Source organism: Gallus gallus, chromosome 2, assembly GCF_016699485.2.
Source record: "Gallus gallus isolate bGalGal1 chromosome 2, bGalGal1.mat.broiler.GRCg7b, whole genome shotgun sequence".
NCBI lineage: Eukaryota > Metazoa > Chordata > Aves > Galliformes > Phasianidae > Gallus > Gallus gallus.
The window spans coordinates 116,624,960-116,646,459 of record NC_052533.1 but is presented as its reverse complement, the minus strand read 5'-3'; the positions used below and the strand labels follow the sequence as shown (position 1 = coordinate 116,646,459).

The window sequence follows — 21,500 nt, the reverse complement described above, 5'->3', positions numbered from 1 at the left end:
GGGCCCCTCATTACAGGAAAGATATTGAGGCCCTGGAGTGTGCCCAAGGAAGGACAACAAAGTTGGTGAAGGGTCTGCAATGCAAGTGTTAAGGGGAGTGGCTTAGGTTTGGAGAAGAGGCTCTGGGAGACCTCATCGCTCTCTACAACTTCCTGAAAGAAGGCTGCAGTGTGGTGGAGGTCAGACTCTTCTTCCAGTTAACTAGTGACAGGACAAGAGGTAATGACCTCAGGGTGCACCAGGGGTGGCTCAGGTTGGATATTAGCAATTTTTTTTTCTCAGAAAGAGTGGTGAGGCATTGGAACAGGCTGCCCACAGAGGTGATGGAGTCATCATCTCTGAAGGTGTTCTAGAAACGTGTAGAAGTGGTACTGAGGGGCATGGTTTACTGGTATGGTGGTGACAGGCTAACGATTGGACTAGATGATTTTAGAGATCTTTCCAATCTTTATGATTCTGTAGTTCTATGATATTGATTTCTGTGATATTCTCAAGGCGGGGACAGTGTTTATGTCATTCCTTTGTGCTGCACTTTGCTGAAGGAGGTTGACCTGTGGAGAAGCTGTTAGTGTATGTACTTTTTTTTACGTAGAGCACAGACAGTACGCCCTTCTTTAAAATTTAAATAGCCCTTCTCTGCTTACATGTAGTTTGTAACGAGTATATTTAAATGAGCTTATAAATTCAAATATATTTCATTTTTTCTGCTCCTTCAGTGAGAAGAGCTGAACTTCAAGCCTAGGAGGTCATAAAGTTAAGATTTGGTATTAAGGTAACTTATGAATAAGTTAGCCAGTTGCTTCACCACAGGACAAGGTTTTTCACTGTTGTCCTTTGTCTGTTGAAAAGCCTGAGTCGATACAACAGAAGAAAAAAGATGCATTCTAAATCTTTTTTTTTAATTACCATTACAGTAAAAATTCGATGATACGTTCTTTTCCATACAGGTGAAAAGGTCACTGCTCTTTTCAGAAATGTGTTCAGGTGAGATTGGTGTTTTGTAAAAAGCCTCTCCTGATCGATGAAAATAAATACAGCACGCTGAGGAAACGGCACACTTACATTTCGTGTAACATGGGACAAGCCATGGTATCAACACCTTGCCTTAGCTGTCACTTCCTGCAGCATATAAGACAATTAAAATCCTTAGGCCGTTCACATTACAGGCTGAGGAGAAATCATACCCTTCTGGATGGGTTCAGGAGGCAGGGCAGCCACAGTGGCAGGGTTCACGTGGAGGTTGTTACCTTTGGAGAAGAGGGAGAGGAGGGGAGAGAGGAAAGCGGGGAGAGGCAAGGAGCGCTCAGGGCTGGGTGCTGTGGGGGCACGTGTCTGCAGCAAGCCCAAGCATGGGCCTGCCTCCTTCCCTGTGCATCTGCATGCCACTGCGGTGACATATGCAGAATCAGCTCCTGAGTTTCTTTGCCAGAAACTCCATTGTCTTGAGTTTTTTTTTTTGGTTGGGAAATATTCATAAGGCAGGAAAAAAAAAAAAAAAAAAAAAACTCCTGAGGTTTCCTACTTGGGAGAATCTTGCAAAGCATTTCTGATTTGCAAGATGAGACAAAAGGAGGAGCTTCTCTTCGTGGAAGAGCTGGATTTTAAATCAGGTGGTTCAGGAGAGCCTGGGCAAATCAGTTTCTCCCTTTGTCTCCAAAATGGTCGTTCGGCTTTGGAGGGAAATTGTGAGGAAAAATCATAAATCTTCGCAGAGCAATAAATAGAATATAAATGGCTATCCAGTCTGCAACTGCTTTAAATCTCGCAGTCACACTGTGCTGCTTAGGTTTGGGGTAGGAAGTAAAGGCGACCACTTAGCAAAATCTGGCAGAAACACAACAAAAATACTGTGAAAGATGACAGAAACTTATGAGTTTTCAATTCCAATATGTCACAAATCTCAGGAGTGAGATTTCTGTAGAAATATGAATTCATTTAAGGGAAGAAGGATAGCCTGCAGTTTCCAGTGTTACCCAGTCAAAAAAAAAAAAGACTGTTTTGTGCATATATTGAAGCGCTTTTGTTTATTTTGCTGCTACTTGGAGTTTTGTTCTTTTAGTGAATACACACTGAAAATAGCACTGCCTCTAATTCGAAATTTAGATACCTTAATATTTTAGGTTATTGAATAATTTTATAATTGCTAGATTTACTAAATTAATGATTTAACTTTTCTTGCTTAAGCCAAACGAGCAAAGTGAACCTGTTGCCACCATATTTCATTTAAGAATAGAATTGAAATGTTCATAGCTTTATTTATTGCCAAGTGTCACATTATTAAACATTTGCAACACAATTCATGCTTTTTAATAGACAAAAGTTTCATGTTCACTTGGAAGATAGTGAAACAGTGCACAAAACCCTTGTTTTACTACCAGCCTAGCCATTCGTCCCCCCTGTAAGCAATAAGAAAAGCTTTCTCACAGTTCCTTTAGTTCATAACGCATCCAGCTAGGCTGCTGTTTGTTAGTAGTTTGTGTTGGTCATCTGTTCCCGAGCATCAGTAAATGATATATTAGCATTTCTTGGTGTGCTCAGAATAGAAGACACATATTAGGCACGATGTGTGTGATAAGTGTTGGCAATAAGAGCTCTCTAAAGGTCATTTTTAGAAAATATAAATCCATAGAAACTTGTCTGATCACTTTGTAAGAAACAAATGAGCCTCTATCTCACTGTTGGCAGTGATAATACAGGAATAATGTATAAGGTTTTGCTTGATCATTTTGTACTGTCATTTAGTATATTAGATAAGGTCAAAACTACTGTATACATCCATTAAACACACGTGCATAAATATGGACACATATGTGTGTGAGGCTGCATTTACACACACAGACGCATGCATGAAGCTATATATAGATCCGTATCAGGTTTGTTTCCCCTCCTCTTAGCTATGAAGTCTGTGCCGTAGGGTCAGACTGATAGAGATCTGAATCAGCCACATGGGCCCCGTGCACTGAGCGCCTATGCAGATTCCAGTCCCCATGCAGCCACTGCGTTCCTGGCGTGTTTCATTTCTTGGGAGTGTACGGCTGGTCCTTTGACCTATATGCAGGAGAACTTAAAATAATTATAATCCTGAGATTTACACAACCTCTTTGTTTTCATGGGACTCTCCAGGCTCCTATTCCACATCTTGCTGCTATAACCGAACAGAGTAAACGGAGGTATATTCCTTTAACAGATATAAAGAAAGCAGAGGACGCTTAAGTGAATTTCAGATTCACAAAGACACAGCCAAAATAATGATCACTTAAAGTTTTGGTTTTAAACTCTGACCATAAACAGCTGAGAGTAATCCAAAACTTGATATTGCATATGGGCATCATAGCAAGAATCACTGTGATTTGATTTAGGAGAAGCTAAACCTTCTGTTAAAACAATCAGGGTCTTTAACTACCCCCGATGCCTGGTGTGTGTATGCTCTGTGGTGCTGAGGTTGTTACTAGGGAAGCAGTATAATGCTGGAGCTGCATGAGGTGGGAGCTGGAAGCCAAGAATTTATTACTACAATTCTCCCTATTCATTAGTTTGCTGTATGTCCTTGGAGGGCTTCCATGTCATTGACTCTTGGCTTCTGCAGGGACACTACTCAAGGGCAGGTGTCCACCAAACGCTGCACCACACGTAGGTATGCTGTTTACACCTCTCTGAGCCGGTGGTTGAGGCAGAGCTGATTCCAAGCTGACAGAGAGAGCAGATAGGTGCTGCCTTGCACCTGGGCAAGGAGAGGGAAGCTGCAGCCATGCAAAAATGGAGGCAGCACCACTGAGTACTCTGAGTTGGCAAGCACAGCTTGGATCGGCCGCAAGCAGAAACCTGTGCCTGTCTGTCCTTGATGTAATGCCCCTGTCAGATGTTAAATTCTGATCTCGCAGCCTAAAGAAGAAATAGGAACACAGAAGTTTTAGGAGAGCCCAGAAAACAGCACGACTAGGAAATTTTATTTCTATTTGGTATTGTTCGTACATTTACTGAGGATGATGCAAGAAATGAATTTTTTAGGAATGATTTGAGCTGGAAAATAGTAATACCTGACCTGACGGAGCAGAGAGGACAGTCTGTCTAGTATAAAGGGGAGGGTGCTGGGACATGGAGCAGTAACTCAGTGAGCTGATTGCATCCTGTTTCTGCTGCTGCTGGGGCACAGAAGTCTGCACTGAAGATGTATGAATAGTGGAAGTCATGTTTAATGTTTCCTTCTTAAGGATAGGAGTACTGTGTAAAGCATTTTGGAAATACTACAGGCATTTATTCCAACAACGTCTCACTTGTCTCTGAATTATTATTTCTTCCCCAGCAGCAACGTGGCTCACTTGTTTGCCTTCTCTTAGTCAGCTGTATCTTAAGTCTTTGTGACAATCTAGAGTAAAAAGAAGCAAAACAGAAACTGATCCAGTGGTGCTTCCTTGTGAATCGTTTTGTTTTCTTCCTGAATAATTTCTTGGTTCTAAAAGCTAGAGAAACCCTGCATGTGGGCAGCTGTTGACACATCTATGTTACGTTTTAATCCAGATCAGGAGCGTCATATGGAAGGAGACTGTTCCCTTTACTCTGCTTTGGCTAACATCTGTTTTAGGGCAAAAAATTGATTTCTTTGGACAGAACTAAACAAGAGGTGCTTACCAAACGCTCTCCGACTGCTAGTAGGCGTATTTTCCATAACAGTGGACTAGAGCTGCTCTGAAATGAAAACCCTGAAATGTGGACACCTCCATCACTCTGCAGTCCCTCTTATTGTGCAGCTTTTCTTGCTAACGCCAGTCCTTTATTTGGTGTGCATTTTCCAGATTCCTTGCTGTACTACTTGGCATATCCTGCACCACTTTTTAGCAAAGGCTAGCTGATTAATACAATTCCAGCCTCATCTCCTCTGCCTCTTACAAGTGCAGCAGTGGATTCATCCTTAATGGTTGCTTTTTGACATCAGAGGGACTTGCCACTTCTTACCCACTTCTGTTTCTTGTAAAATCTGTGCTTTATTCCCCACGTCAAACTCAGCTCATCATCACAGTGTTATCTGGATTGAAACATCATCCTCCTAAAAGTAATTATTATTTATATACGGACCGGTTTACCTGAGCTCTAAAGATAAATTTATCACAAGCTCTAAGGTGTGCTAAGGTGTTTGACTGATGGGACAGGTATATCTATAGGGATGCAGAGCAGATGTGCAGGGTTTACAGTAAATGTGTACCTGGAAACAGTGGGTTTCACATTGTGCTTGTACGCTGTTTTCAGAATTGTTCTCTAATTCCTTGAGAATGAAGGCCTGAATGAAACAGGGAGTTCAGCATAGCAATGATGATCAGAAGAAATGCAGTTTTGCTGCTCATTTAAATAGAATTAGGAATTTGCACAGGCAGTGCTGAAGGAGAACAAAGAAAACGGTTCCTGAGAAGCTGTTTAATAAAATGCTTGGAGATCCCAGAAGCTACTTTGATCGTAAATTGCTTGTGGTTTGCCTCCTAAAGATGCCAGACACAAGCTGACCCAATGAGATGGTGAACACAGTCACGTTTAGCCTTCAAAATATTGTTGCATTGAAACTATTTTCCCATGAAATTGACAACATCTTTCCTGAAGAAAGCTGATGGCTATCTGTATTTATGTGAAAAGTCTTGCTGACAGTATAATCACTGTTTTACAGTATAAAGATAGCAAGTATTCTTAATCAGATTTTTACCCTTCACGGATGAGGTAATGTGTACTTTTTCCTGGTAGTTGTGGTTTTGGTTCCTTCAGGTTCTTTGCATGCCTAGTTGTGCTCCAGACTGAGATCTTATTACAGTTAATAGGAAAAAAATATGTATTTATTTTAAAATTGTCCCATATGGAAAATATGTTTTAAGATCAGTGCTAACAATGCGATGTTATACAAACCACCAGGATGAAATTCCTCTCAAAGTGATGTGAGCAACATATGAGCTATTCTGAATCGTCTCTCCTGTGCTTGTAACTCACCTGCCAGGGAAAGTTTTGCAAACAATAAATATGTTTTGATGGTAAATATTATTATCACTTCCATTTATTATTTTTTTAAATATATTTTTAACTAAGTTCTATTCTCTTCCTCAAGCTACCCACCTGCTTCATGTATGGAACAGTTTTCTTAATTTTTTTTCCTAGAAAAAAGCAGTTTCTTCCTCAAAATGTTGCAGTTCTTAAGATCCTTAAGATCTTTTGTCTTTCCTGTTGGCAAATCAGTTTGCTATTATTTATATTAATGATAATTTGTGCTCAAGTGTCAAAGAAATCAGAAATAAATATGAAGGGCTCGAGGTTTTAACAGCTCTGAGTTGCTCTCTCCTCACACTGTTACCTTGTTCTTGCAAAAGACAATGGGTGGGTCTAAATACCAAAATGCTTGGGGTTATTTTTACATGTTGTCTGTGCTGTTCACAGCATGCTATGCCATTTTGGAGGATCTCAAGCCACTCTGACCTTATGGCCCTTCACCATGCCTTGGAACTGGAGTACTTGTAGCAGCTCAGCAGCACTTTGAAACCCCAGAGCCTCCTTCTGCCCATGGACGGTACGCCTGTGTCTTGTGTCAGCATTGGACTACAGAACTTTGTGATTTCAACATGTTGACGTACAGCTGCAATTGGTCTTAACCCTTGCCCTTTCAGTAAACGGAGGAGCATGTCTTTTTCTTCAGAACAGCTGTTGACTCTGGTACTGCGAGTCCAACAAAAATAAGCCATGCGAATGTTTTAACAGCTCATCTTTACTATATTTGCTACCAAAAAGAAATGGAGAAGGAAGAAAAAGGAAATAAAGGTTCGTACCTGTGAAAAAAGGACCTGCAAGTGCTTTGTAGTTTTTAAACTCTTCAATGTGACACGCGCCGTTTCTTCAACACAGCAAACTTGATTGCACAATGAAGACTGAGATTTTTCAAAATACCAGTGGAGTAATTTTCTTCTAAAGAAGGTTTACTTTTTGGTTTCTCATACCCAGGGTACTCTGTACATCTTTACTTATTTATGAACAGACTGTATTTTGACATCATATAACTGAGGATATGTGTAATAGGAATAAAGGCTATTATAAGCCTTTGCCTTACGATACAGCAACTACTTTTGATTTTAGCACATTACAGAGTAGTTTAAAATATGTCTAATTTAAACTAATAGGTACATCACTGAGACAATCATGTACAGGAAGAATTTTTGTGTAAATTTGTAATAATGAATGATTCTTTTACATATCGTTAAGGTAAATGCTATTGAAAGATAGTAATGCCTTGTTGGTGAAGAATGAGGCTACGTGTGCACAAAATGTGCAGTGCCTTGTCAACACATTGGATATAAATATGTAGATAATGGATTTTTTTAGATAAATTTGTCAAGACCAAAAGCATGGATGTCAAGTGTCAATATGAATTGGGTTTTGTTCTTTTCAGCTATTTCTCTGCCTTTTTCCTCTCTCATCTGTTCTGATTATGAAAAGATTTTCTTTCCCCCCATTAAGGAAATACAGATGAAACACAACCGAAGAGGAGTACTTTGCTGTCTTCTGTTTGCTCTCTTAACACTTTTTTAGAGTATTGACAAATGAATTAGCAGATTCCATAAAGAAATAGAGAAAACAAATATATTTTAAGACATGACTTAAACTGGAATCTAGGTACCGACTAGTTTATGTCTCATCCAAAAATAAAGGAAATTATTGTGATCGTTATTTTTAGAAATCAGAAATGGTAATATTTTGGAGAAATTGAGCAAGATACTCGTATACATTTAAGTTTTTTTAATCCTCTTCCACCAGGAGTCAGATTTTCCTAAGATATAACATCCATTGCCGGCAATGGAAATACAGAAATAGTTATCGCCAAGGAGTTAAAATTTGCTTTTGTCTATATCCATTTACAGGACAAACCTAGACTGTGTCTGTCTGTGACTTGTGACTTTTCTAATCTTGAAGGCCATGAGCTACTTGATCAGATAAACTGTTAGTCTTACTATTCAGCATGAATTGTACCAATTCCCTTTGCTTGATTCAAATCTTCATTAAAAAGAAGCATTGGATTTGTTGTTTCATTCTCCACCTTTGCTTTTTTTTTTTTTTTTTTTTTGCTAAAAACACCAGCCTTGAAACAACTACCTGCAAAGCTGCGAAGCACCAATGTAGCTGCGAAGCAACACCATTCTTTATTGGAGGAATCATGTTGCTGCTAGAATTAAATGTTTGTGGATTGCTTTATTACCGACAAAGAGGTTCTTATCCTGCCAAGACTTTCACATGTGCTTTACTTTACCCAGTATGAGTACTGGAATTCACACAGTACTCACATACATACACGAAGCACATTGTGCATAGCTTTTAAAACCTAGACTCTAGCCCTTTCTTTCTTCAAGCAAAGTAGGCAGAAATGGAGGTTGGTTGTCTTTTTTTTTTTCCCCATCTCTTTTCTATCTTTAGTCACTTGCAGACTGAAAAAAACAGTTTATCTGGGCCTTATTGTACAAAAAGCGTGTTGTGTCCACAATTGTGTACAGAATTTTTCTTCATTAATTTTGTTTTAAATTAATAAAATTGATTTGTGAACATATTAAGCAACTCTCTTGTATGCAAGTCTATGATATTTCTCCTCTCTAGGTCTGGAATGAGGAGACATCTCTCATCTTTTCACCGTCCTAAGACACAAGTCGTTCACCTGTTTGTGCACACCTGAGATGTTAAATAGGGTAAAAATATTTGCTTCTAGTTTACAAAAGGCTAAGTTTGATGGGCAGCAGGAGGAGGAGCTAAAGGTCAGAAACATGTAGTAGGACTTGGACTTGGTGCATGCTGTCCTGGAAACATGTGCCGAAGTGACTGGCAAAAAGCAAGTGCCTAAATGTTAGGTGCTGTGTTGCCTGTGAAGGTCAGCCAGAGCACACATAATGTGAGTGGATTAGCATGATCATTCAGACATTGCACTCAGGGCTATAGCAAATGTCCTACCCTCTCTCTGAGGATCTACAAGCCTGAACATCTATGGGAATTCAAGAGACTTCAAAGGAAGCTGGTGGACAATGGTGCCCACTTTCTTGTCTACAGAGATCTGGGTTTTGTTGCTACATTGAAATATAACTTCAAAGGGAAAGATGGACAGCGTCACAAGCTGGAAAATGCAAGGGTTAATTAGACAGAGTTTGTGACTCTTCAGAGAGAAAGGGGATTAAGTCTGCAAAACTTCCTTTTTGTACTGATTGTCTAATTACAACAGCAGTGACCAAAAGGAGCACCTTGCACCAATTCCCAGCATGTTGCAGAATTAACTGATGCCTGCCATGTTATCTGGGACACTAGGAAAAATGTGGGCCCACTGCTGAATGAGGTGGGTGCCCTAGCCATGAAGGACACTGAAAAGATGGAGTTACTGAATGCCACCTTTGCTTCAGTCTTTACTACTAACACTAACCCTCAGGAATCCCAGTCCCTGGAGTTAAGAGCGAGAGCATGGGGGAGAGGAAGGCTTCCTCCTGGTTGATGAGGATGTGGTCAGAGATTGTCCAGACAAATTCAACACACACAGATCCATAGGCCCTAACAGGATGCACCCACAAGTGCTGAGAAAAATGGCAGAAGTGACTGGCAAACTGCTGTTATCTTTAAAAGGTCATGGAGAGTGGGAGAGGTGCCCGAAGACTGGAGGAAAGCCTATGTCATTCCAGTCTTCCGAAAGGACAAGAACAAGTGCCTGGGAAACTACAAGCCAGCCAGCCTCAGCTCCATCCCTTGGAAGGTGATCGCATAGCTTATTTTGGATGTCATCTCCGAGCAAGTGGAAGAGGAAAAAGTTACCAGGAGTAGTCAATGTAGGTTCACCAAGGGGAAATCTAGCTTGACCAGTCTTGTACCCTTCTGTGATGTCATGGCTGGCTGGGTAGCTGCAGGGAGAGCAGGTGGTTTTCTACCTTGTCTTCAGCAAGGCTTTTGACACTGTCTCCCATAACATCCTTGTAGGTAAGCTTAAAAAATTTGGGATGGATGAATGGACAGTGAGGTGGATTAAGAACTGGAAGACTGGCAGAACTCAGAGGGTTGTAGTCAGCAGCACAGAGTCTAGTTGGAGGCCTGTAGCTATCGGTGTTCCCCAGGGGATGGTACTGGGTCCAGCATCTTAATATTCAAAATCTCCATCAGTGACCTGGATGAAGGGATAGAATGCACCCTCAGCAAATTTGCTGACAATACAAAGCTGGGAGGAATGGCTGACACACCAGAAGGCTGTGCTGCCATTCAGCAAGACCTGGACAGACTGGAGAGCTTAGCAGAAAGAAATTCTACGAGGTTCAGCAAGAGCGAGTCCTACATCTGCAGAAGAATAACCACACACATCAGTACAGGGTAAAGCCTGACCTGCTGGAAAGGAGCTCTGCAGAGAAGGATCTGGGTGTTCTGGTGGACAGCAGGTTGGCCATAAGCCAGCAGTGTGTCCTTGTGGCCAAGAAGGCCAGTGGTACCCTGGAGTGCATTAAAAAGAGCATGGCCAGCAGGCTGAGAGAGGTGATTCTCCCCTTCTGCTCCAACCTAGTGAGGCCACATCTGGAGTGCTGGGTCCAGTTCTGGCCTTCTCAGTTCAAGAAAGACAGGGAACTTCTAGAGAGAGTCCGGGGGACGGTTATAGGAGTATTAGGGTCCCGGAGCATCTCCTGTATGAGAGGCCTAGAAGTGGTTGGCCTAGAGAAGACTGAGAGGGGATCTTACCAATGCTTATAAATGTCTAAAGGACAGGAATCAGGTGGATATGTCCAGGTTCTTTACAACAATATTCAGTGACAGGACAAGTGTCAGTGGGCACAAACTTGAACATAGGAAGTTCTGTATGAACACGAGGAAAAACTTCTTTACTTTGCAGGTGACAGAGCACTGGAACAAGCTGCCCAGAGAGGCTGTGAAGTCTCCTTCTCTAGAAATATTTAAAACTCACCTGGATGCTTTTCTGCACAACCAACTGTAGGCAGCCTGCTTTAGTAGGGTGGATGGACTAAATGATCCCCGGAGGTCCATTCCGACACCTATGATTCTGTGATTCTGTGACACTTGATCCTGCTGGTGTCTGAGGAACTAGACTTGCCTGGTCAGGCCCTTAGAATATTTAGAAGAAACTGCTACTTTCAAGCTCTCTGCTGGCCATGGGAGCAAGCTGGGAACCATGACTGAGCATGTAAAGAGATCAGACAACTAACTACAAGGAACTTGAACTGATAGATCTGATAATTTTGGGTAAGGAAGAGTTGCATTGCACTGTTTGTCTATGTCCCACTTTAAGTTACATAAATTATTTCTGTGTCTTGCATCTAGAATCTCCCTCTGTCCTCTAGAAGAGGAAAATAGCCTGAAAATAAAGGTTATGGGCTACAAGAAAGTCTAGTATTACCAGTCTCTATGTTCCAAACACCTTTCCTTTCTTGTATCTTTTTCCTTTCCTACAACAAATGTTTACTTGGGTTTTGCTGCAGTGTGGCTTGTTCTTTGGCAGCGCAAGACCTACAGTCCCACCACATGTGAAGGACTCCATTCCATTATGTTAACCAGGTACCAGAAATTGCTACTTAGGAAGTTGTTTGCCCTTAGAAGTCTCAAGAAGTTTTCTCTGCTACGTAAAACTTGAACTGATTCTTCTAAACAGTAGAATTCAGAGTGTTTGGGAACACAAATAGTGTTTGTCATTTCATGGAATAGGCTCCCCAGGGAGGTGGTTGAGTCACCATCCCTGGATGTGTTTAAGAGCCGTTTGGATGTGGTGCTCGGATATATGATTTAGCGGAGGGTTGTTAGAGTTAGGGTAGTATGGTTAGGCTGCGGTTGGACTTGATGATCTTTGAGGTCCTTTCCAACCTGAGTAATTCTATGATTCTATGAGTTTTCCAACTTGGTTATCCTCTTTGATTTGACATCTTTTGTGATTACCACGTTAGAGGCATTTTGGAAACTGAAACCCCCGTGCCAGAGAGGCAGGCATTAGGAGGCTGTCTTTAAAGCAGTGTCCAGCCCATGATTCACTGGATGCACTGCTCAGGTGTGCTCCTGCACTGCCCATGAAAATATGCTTTCTGTTTTGCTGTTTAGGCTGGTGGATGGTCACAGTGTTTTAAAGAGATCCTCTTTCATCATTGCTTCTCACTTCAGATTAATCTTAAACCAAGAATGTGCAATTGCAAGTGTAGCTTAGCTCCAAACATTTACTTCCAAAACTCTTTGAGGCCTGTAGCTAAGCACTACCTGACATTACCAATGAAGACTGTGTAGCCTAAATGTTCTATCTTAATGTCTTAAACTGATTACATGTACAGGACCCAGATCAACTAGAAGCTGCTTCTATATATTTAGCATTACCATGGAATTTGGATGTTCACAGTTAAATTCTGACTACAAGTTTTCAATCATTCTGGGAATCAGTGTACTGAAAGAGGCAGCTAACACCCCTCTGAAATCAATGGCTTTATTTTCTGAGCCTCCCAACACTCAGAAAATTAATGATTTTTTAAGGAATTCCATATGAAGACACAATTTAAATCTTAACAAAACAAGCTAACTAACAAAAAAGATGAGATGCCTGTAGAGTAGAAGAGCATTACATTATGTAGTTAATGTGTAAGATCAGAGTCTGCCTTTTGCAATGTCATTACTGCTTGAAGTTTCCATTTCTTAAATGCTCACTGATAAAAATGTTCAGCTGCAATTGCTTCAGTTCTAAGGATAAAACACCAAAACGTTTTGCTATGTTTTGAGCTATGTAACAGTGCCGAAAAAGTGAAATTAATAATTGCAATTACGATGTATGTCTTGTGTCTGGAAAGCATGCTTAGGACCCAAAAATCCAAGCCAATAAATTATTGTTAGAAATTCACCTTTGCATTTTCCTTCAAATTCCTGCTTCTCTGTGTCATGTGGGTCTTGAATTCTGCCCTGCAGTGTGAGCAGAGAATTGCTGTAAAGAGAAATGTTGCTCTGCGTAGCATAGGGGACAGGTGTGGTCCTGCACCAGTCTTCCCATGTTCTTTGTAGATGGGGAGGCTGCACAGCTGCCACTTCTGCTCCTCTCCCGACTTCTCTCTTGCAATGTCCCTGTCACCTCCGTGCAGCTCCTGTGCAATCTCACCAGGAGGTCCCCAGCAGGATGTGGAAATCTGTGTGTTTGTGTTCTGGAGCCCCTCCATAGCCTATCTACTGTGTGAACCTTTCCTTAATATACATAACTTACTGTGTGAACCTTTTGTAACACATACAAATTGTATGAACCTCTCCCTAACAAATAAGGATGTTTCCAAGTTGGGTTATGCCCATGAAATTTGAATGGTGTGTCACTGAGCCTGCTGTCCCACCAACTTCATAGCAAATGGTTTACAAAAGAAAAAGCCCTTTACTCTCATTTTCCAGCAGGGCTATGAGATACATAAAACTCTTACATTTTCCCAGCCAATTCGTCTATCTTTATAACTGTGCATCATCATTTCATTTCATGTTAATGCAAAAAAGCTTCCACATTCTCATACACAGGAAAAAATATACTTTTCAGTTTGTACTAATATTCTACATTGCCATTTCTGGTTTTTAGGTGGGTATTAGTTCTTGTTAATGGTGCTAGAATAACAGCAGAAGGAAAATAAAAATCTGGATTTATCCAAAGGGAAAGTATGCGGCTGCCAGCTCCCACAGAACCCACCTGATGTTGCCAGCTAACACCTTGTGGAATTCTGCCCAGTGCGTGAGTATGTTATATGCCATCCGTCCTTTCCTTTGCTTCACCACTGCTGGCAGTTATTTGCTGGGATGATGTTATTCGTGGCTTGGTGTGTATTTTTCACCCGCTCTTTGAAATCCCCTGCATGGACCGCTGACAGATGATCTCTGAGGGGCTGGGCTGGCCTTTGACACTGTGCTTTTTCCAGTCTTCTCATGTATAGATCCAATATTATTTTTCCAAAGTAGGAATCGAAGCATTTGCAAAGGGATCGACCTGACTGCTTCATTTTCTTCATTGCCAACTCATGTCAGATCTAATGGAGAAATGAATGAAAGCTAGAAATGGTGCTGGACTGGGTGGCTGAGACTGCAGAGACAGGAGAAGCAGTACAGAGAAGGTGTGCAGCAACTGGAAAGAGAATCAGTTTGTCTTTAAAATGTTATATAATGAATCTGGGGAAAAATAACCCAAAGCAAGGGATGGGAAAGAATGAGGAGCTGCCCAACACGGAGTGCTTCCAGTTTAAGAACTGTCACAGGATGACATAGAATCATAGAATTATAGAATCCCCAAGGTTGGAAAAGACCTTCGAGATCATCCAGTCCAACCATCACTTGGGCTCTGGCCCAAAAAAGCCTCATGCTCAGCAAAGCTAAGTATTGTTGTACGTGGCAGCACCCCGACGTTCAGCTGGGCATTTGTGTTCTCCATGGAGAGATGTGGAAGCCATGTAAACCCAATATAAAGTGAAAGAAGAAAGGAGAGAGGGAATAATGCAGTGTTCGTAGATCAAGAGCGCTCTGTACAGCTGCTTAATGCAAAATTCAGAAGATCCTAGAATCTGGTATTAAATTCTGGGCTCCTGCCTCTGCAACATGCACTCATACTGCTGAATTACAGATGTGCCCATTGCTCTCAGCAAAATTCATTGGATGAAATAAAACAGATGCAGTGATATTTTCTGTCCTCTCCAGAATATACAAATGTAGTTCTATGTACAAAGATGAGCAACCGAATAGAAACAAAATCATATGATTTCCTTTTACCTCAATAAATGCTATAATTCCAGAAGGGATCATTAACCTTGCTCTAAATTTGTGTTCCAGCTCCTAAATCTATCTATGTATTCATTATCTTTATGTTTCTCATTAATCATTCAGTAGAGCATCTATGTCATAGATATCGGAGCTCTTCTTCCATGCCATTTGGTGCTTGTCATTAATTTGGGGTCGTGAGGGGTTAGTGCAGTAGTATCTCTGCTGCATGGCAGGTAAGTCCTCTAGGACTGCTTCTGCTGTATTCTTATGAAATGAGAGTTTGCAGTTCTATTGAATTTGCTCAGATTCAACCCCAGCCCCAGTCAGGAGATGGATGCAAATAACAGGTGACAGAGACAATATTAGCATTGTTTTGGGAGGAAAGGTGCTTGCTGCCGTTGGCTGTCCTTGCTTAACATAGGAAATGGGCTAACATATTTGCTCGTTAAATGACAACTGAGAAGTTTTGACAGTCATCGAAGTTCTTGAAATATTTTTGGTAATTTTCTTTCTTGCAGATGTGCAGGGCTGGAATTCATTTAAAATTTACTTCCATTAAACCCGAAGACTAAATTTCCACCAAAACTTAAGTATAAATTGCTTACTACACAAACAAAACCTTAGGACATCCGCTGGTGTCCATAAAAGTTATGGGCATCTGTGTAGATCTTTAACTCTACCAGATCGTGAAAGCTGATTGGCATTTTTCCTTACTAATTGCCCTTTTTTAACCACTAGAAATAGAAGCTAGACAAGCCTGACCATTGCTATGACATTCCTGAGCCAGAGATTTTTCTGAAGACTTTTATTTGGTTCCTGAACCTTGTTTTTCTTGAGAACGTGGTTTGATGTTATTTCCTCCTTCCTGTTGAGCAGTCCAAGTCCTGAGCTGGGCCACTGGGTGATGAGAGAAGATACTGATTTCATGCTGCTTTTCTTTTTTTTTTTTTAACCATCTTTTCTCCTACATTTTTCCTATGAAGAACTGATCTTCTCTGATACTGTTCTTGCCATTTTAATGTCTCCCTGCTGGGTACAATATCCTCCTCCATATTCTATGACACCCCAATGTTTTAAACATTGACATCTGAGACAGAATCTCCTTAATACTTCCATAACAGCGTATAATACATTTCCTTCTGTACTGAGATGGAGAGTACTGTACCTGAAATGTGCACAAAAAGTTACAGCTCAGATACTAATATTTTCCACAGGCTTCTAATTACTCTTTCATCTGTACCAAATATAGACTGATGTTCAAACCTTGTGTAGGTCTCTGGCAGGATTTTCAATGCTTATGTTGTCTCTGGTCAGGTTTCTAAAACCATTCTAGTAATTTTGAAAACATGCTGGCAAAAGGAGTCTGTTCCGCAAGACACCGGTTTGATTCTTAGACAGTGGCTTTCTGCTGAATATTTGTGGTACCACTGTAAAGCGTGGAAGTACATGGGATTTCTAAACCCTCAGTTTCCTGGCGGGAATGGCTCTGGACAGATGATTTTACTATCCAGATGACAAACTAATTGCCAATCATTTTATGGAAATAAACATCTTATTTTAAATGACCTAATTGCTTTGTAAAAAAGGAACAGACTATTGTAAACAGTTCATAATGTAACTTAAGTCTAAAGATGAACTATGAATGCTGCTTTCAAATCAAACCGTTGACTGGGTTTTATTAGACTTGTAGGTGAGATTTGGGGGTTTGTGTTCTAATTTAGCAGCATAAAATGTAGGGAGATTTTGGCTCTCCTAGATGGAAAAAAGGTACTTTAATCCACTCTTTTCTAACAGGAAATGGAAACTAGACCCCCTTCAGTCATACTTGGAAGCAAAAATGAGGGGCAGCTGCAGTCTGATGTTCAACCCAACTATTCCCACAGTTCGGTAGAAAGACTGAGATTTGGATTTTGGCCCTTTGTTTTACTAATCCCCCTAAATATCAAAATGGCATTGTTTTTAATCTACAAGAGAATAACTAAGTGAGATAAGCTAACCATGATGTAGTAAGTTCATGACTGAGCTAGTACATACAAACATGCTTACACATGCTTACACATCCTTAACAAGCATACCCTAGTTCTCTAATCAGTGTGTTAGAGTCCCCAGTCACTTGGATTTTGCTTCCAGCATCAGTTGCACAGGTAATATCACTGTGAGGGGGGATAAGATCCCAGATGAGCTGGGGTTACCATGTGTCCTTCACACCCATCTTCTGATAAAGTTGGCTGTGAATCGATGTTTCTGCAGAAATCAGTATTTTAGACATCAGTTATATTTTGTTCTATCCAGTGTGTGACATGATGTATTAGGAAGCAGAAGTAGTCTGCAGATCCATGCTCATCTTACTCATTAACTACCTCAATGTGATATACACAGGGTGTTCTGTAACAGCTGAATTCAAACTGTTCCATGTACAGCCCTATTCAATATACGTCCAGAGTACATTCCTCAGATCCATTGGTTCTGATCTGTCAGTGTTCATACAATCACAGAATCTTAGAAAGGTTTAGGTTGGAAGGGACATTAAAGACCATTTAGTTCCAATTCTTCTGCCATGGGCAGGACACTTCCCAGTTGACAAGGTTGCCCAAAGCCCCATCCAGTGTGGTCTTGAACACTTCTAGGGTTGGGGCATCCACAACTTCTCTGTTCACAGTATCACATGGAATCATAAAGGTTGGAAGGGACCTTTGGAAATCATCTTGTCCAACTTCTTGCTAAAGCAAGTCCTGTAGAGTAGTTTGTGAAGGAAAGTGTGAGCAAACAACCTGCTGTGATATGAGCACTTGGTGTAAAAAGCAAGCCTGACATAGAAATTGCCACCAATTTGTTTCACATTCAAACCAGAACAGGCAAACACTCGTATCTCTAAATTTCAGAAAATTTCTTCAGTTCACAGAAGATGGACTATTGTGGAGACGGTAAGCATGGGCAATTTTTCTTTTTCTAAATATATCACTATTAGAAAGGAAAATCACTGAATGATGGAGGGTGATGAAGACCCAAGCTGGTGCGGTGCTCAGATACGTACAGCATGTACCAAAGGTGGCCTGAGATAAAATAAACAAAATGGCATGTATTCACATTTATGGCTAGAAGAAAGTCCATGTTTCAAACTTATTACAACACTCATTAACAACAGTGTGCAAAATTTAAGCCTGCCTAAACAATGACAAGAGGAAGCAATTGCATTGTTTTTATGAATAAAATTAATCATTGTTTCTCTATAAACATTTATAATGCGTGCCGTTAGCGATATAGCCCATGAAAAATAAGCTACGGAGTCCTAGTGGTCAGACTATAACCAACACTGAAATCTTATATTTTTCTGTAAACCTACAGTGGTTTGTAGTTTTCTTAGCTGCGCAGAAGAAGGTAAACAAATAACAATTGAAAGGCACTGCTGTGACTTGGAATTACTCGGCCAAAAGTTGAACCTATGCAACTGTCATCTTATTTATCCATCAGCACTGATATTTTGTTCTGCCGGAGCTCCCCAAATCCTCAGCTCTGTAGCACAGACTGTAAATTCTAAGGAACCGTGTTTTAGTAACACTAATTGGCATAGCTGCTGAAAAAGACCAAAGACCCCAGAAAAACAAATAGGATAATGGTAAAAGTCTCTGCCCACAAACCTAGCTTGTGGTCTCTGTGACTTTGCCATGGCACCCCGGCTTGCCAGATGCTGACTGCTTCAGTCTGTGAATATTCTGCTATTCCTTCATGTAAGCATTGTTGAGGTTGCTGGGTAGATAACAACAATTTTGGATCTTTAAAAATAAAATAAAATAAAAGGATAGGAAAGAATAAAAAGCAGCAAAATAAATGGTTTTTGTTGAATAACACAGCTTCTGGAAAGACAGCAATTATTACTTACCTCCCTTAAACTAAACAGTGGGCAGCAGCCTGGGAGAAAGGATTGGCCAGGCTAGGAGAAAAGACTTGGCTTAGAGAGCATGTTGTGTGCCATGCCAGCACCTGTGGTTAATTTTAAAGTCCATGTTAGCTGAAAAATCTTGTAATAGCTTGTCTGGGGCTTAACCCATCTGTCTCCAGAGCTGGAAGGAGTGCAAGCTGCACTCCATGGCCAGAGCAGCTGGGCTGATCTGGTTGCAGCACGGCCACTCCTGAACACTGGATCTTTGCTCCACTTCTGCTATGCTTGCAGGGGCACCTGGGCACCTTCAGAATGAGAGCTAGACTACCAAACACTGTGTAGTGTGAACAGCGTGCACTCCCCAAGATCTCCATAGGTCACCCACATGCCTTGACTTTTTTTTTTTGGTGACAGTTCTTCTCGTGCTGAACTTCTGTGACCCTTGAGAGAGTGCCATTACATCTCAACTCTTGCTCCCTGTCCTATGTAGAATGCTATACAGAACAGAGAAAAGAGTTATCCTTGGTGGTCACACAGCAAAAGCATATGGCGATGACACTTCCTGCTTTCCCACTTCTCTAAGGTTAAGGTTGGTAGCTCAACAGAGAGGAACCTTGTCTCCTGCTAAATTTGGTAGGATATTTGGAGGAGAAGTCCTCCTACAAGCAATGCTTGTAGCTCCACAGCTGCCCTGGCCGTGTCTCCCTCACTGGCTATCCTCAAGGTGTGTGCCAGATGATTACAGCCCAGCAGCCTTTCACACTTCATGAAATTTGAGCTGGAAATGAATCCTAGAGCTACCGTGTCCACTGAACGGTACTGGTGTTGGGAAAGGTTTGCTTTTGTCTGAAGGGTACAATCCGAACATGAGAGAGAGAGAGACGAAGAAATCATTACACAGAAAAGGCTCTTTCAGTTCCAGTGTGATTAGGCCAGCTCTGAAGCCACTTTTCTCTCTCTTTCACCAAATATAATCCTAAACTTCCTCTTCCTCATACTTTTTACTATCTGATTTGCTGAGGAAGAAGGTGGGGAGTTGATATTTTCTTTCCCCCAGTATTTATTTTTACAAAACTGTGAAGAGAAATGGAGAGGAAGCATTGATAATAAGAGCATTTGATTGAGCAAGTGTTAAAGATAATATGTAAACAGCTTTCTTAAAATTTATTCTAAAATATCTACCAAGTCAGCTGTAAGTGGATCTTAGTGATTTATCTCAGCAAGAATTAGTGCTTTTGCAGGTTCTTCTGAAGGATACAAAATCTTTACATAGGCATTTATCTATTAAACAAACGTGAACCTTTAAAGGCCTGTCAGGTCCTGGCAGAGGTTGTAAGCTCCACGAGCCACTAGGAAGGTGTTATACTTTCTGCCAGATGATCTCCATGTCTTGAAGGAGATGCCATGACAGCAGCAGTGTCTGAGGAAAAGATTTAGCTTAGAAATGCTGCCCTGTCTCTCTTGGTTTTATTGCCAGCCCTCTTCTGTAGGCACGATAGCCTGCGTCATTGAAGGAGGCTGGGATGCGAACACCTGTCTCACTCAAGTGATGTCATTTCTTCCCCAGTTCACAATAATACAAAGAAACTCACAGGTTGTAAATTGCTGAGAAGAAAACCCTTGGGCTGTGATCCAAAAAGAGTGGCTGGGTTTTTTGACTTTGCCAGCAAGTCAATGGTGAGCAGAACCAGAATGTGGAAGAAGCACTCTAGATTTTCTGGGATATCTGTGTTTATCCAGTTGTTTAATAACAGTTCATAGAGTGGTTGGAAGGGACCTCTAAGGTCATTTAGCCCAACGCCCTGCCATGGGCTATCTGGTTTGTAACCGTTCTGGTTTAAATCCTCCTTCACATTTGATTTGGTTAAATGTAATATCCCATCAATATTGCTGTGCATTTTTTGTTTCCCGTTCTTATCATGAACAGGCCCTTCTGCTTGCAACGGGTCTTAATTCCACTGGTATCTATGCTTGTCAGATGAGGAGAACAAAACATCCCTTATGCCAGGTGCAACTTTGCATTCCCACTTACCCACCTGCTCCCTGCTCAGTGCCCACCACACCTGTACCAGCACCACTCTCCTCCAGGCAGGCTCCCACCCAGCCAGCCCAGGTGCTGCTCTCACGCCTTCCCCCAGAGCTGCCAGGCAGCTGCAGTGGGGGCTCCCATTCCTCGTGCCTCAGGTAGGGAACTTGGAATGCGCCTTTCGTTTTGGAAAGCATCAAGTTAAGCAGAATCATTCCAGTTATTTTCACTTATGCTCAAAAATTGATGATTTTTAGAAGGAAAGCGCATAAATCAGGTGGAAGTTGGTGGAAATGTTTTCTTCTTATCAGCGTGGAAAAAGAAAATTTGTGGCCTGATATTGACAGAACATGGCTTTCCTGGGTTAAAAGATACATTTACCTCTGCTACTGGTTGAGAAATGCTTTTGGAATACACAAAGGATTTTTTAAAAATAAAAGCACGGTGCCTCAGGGAGTACCGCTAGTTTAAATAACACATGAAAAGTATTTATGAGCCTTTTTTTATGAGGTGGTCAAAGCAAAGACCATCCAGCATGTAACATAAGACTGGCTAAAGAAGAAAGGTTTTTCAAAACCACACTGGAGAGTTAAGCATGCATGGAATTTTATTTCGGTCTCTATTGCTTATTTAAATTAATGGTGTTTTCAGATGGAGTCTAAATGATAACACAGATCAAGGTGAGTTTTGCCAGGGAGCTGGACACTAGTCCATTATTCAAAGAATGTTACTGACTAATGTTGAAACAATCCTAAATTGATAATAGGTTTAGTGAAAGAGCATTCTGAAATTCAAACATTTTCAAATGTACCTGAATGATGTGGGCTCGTTCTTTAGCAGCAGAGATAGTGGAGATTAATGTTCTTGGAC

At 41.1% G+C, this 21,500-nt stretch overlaps 1 protein-coding gene across 4 annotated transcripts in view; it reads left to right on the top strand.

The window, feature by feature from the left end:
- EYA1 (EYA transcriptional coactivator and phosphatase 1) overlaps positions 1–8,564 on the top strand; it is a gene marked incomplete at its 5' end in the record, with an annotated part of 89,345 nt that extends 80,781 nt beyond the window's left edge. For all 4 annotated transcript variants that reach the window (NM_001396402.1, NM_001396404.1, NM_001396401.1 and 1 more), the window contains 1 exon segment: positions 6,409–8,564. In NM_001396402.1, coding sequence (NP_001383331.1) covers positions 6,409–6,489 — 81 coding nt within the window. In that variant the 3' untranslated portion in view covers positions 6,490–8,564.
- Between the last annotated feature and the right edge of the window lie 12,936 nt (positions 8,565–21,500).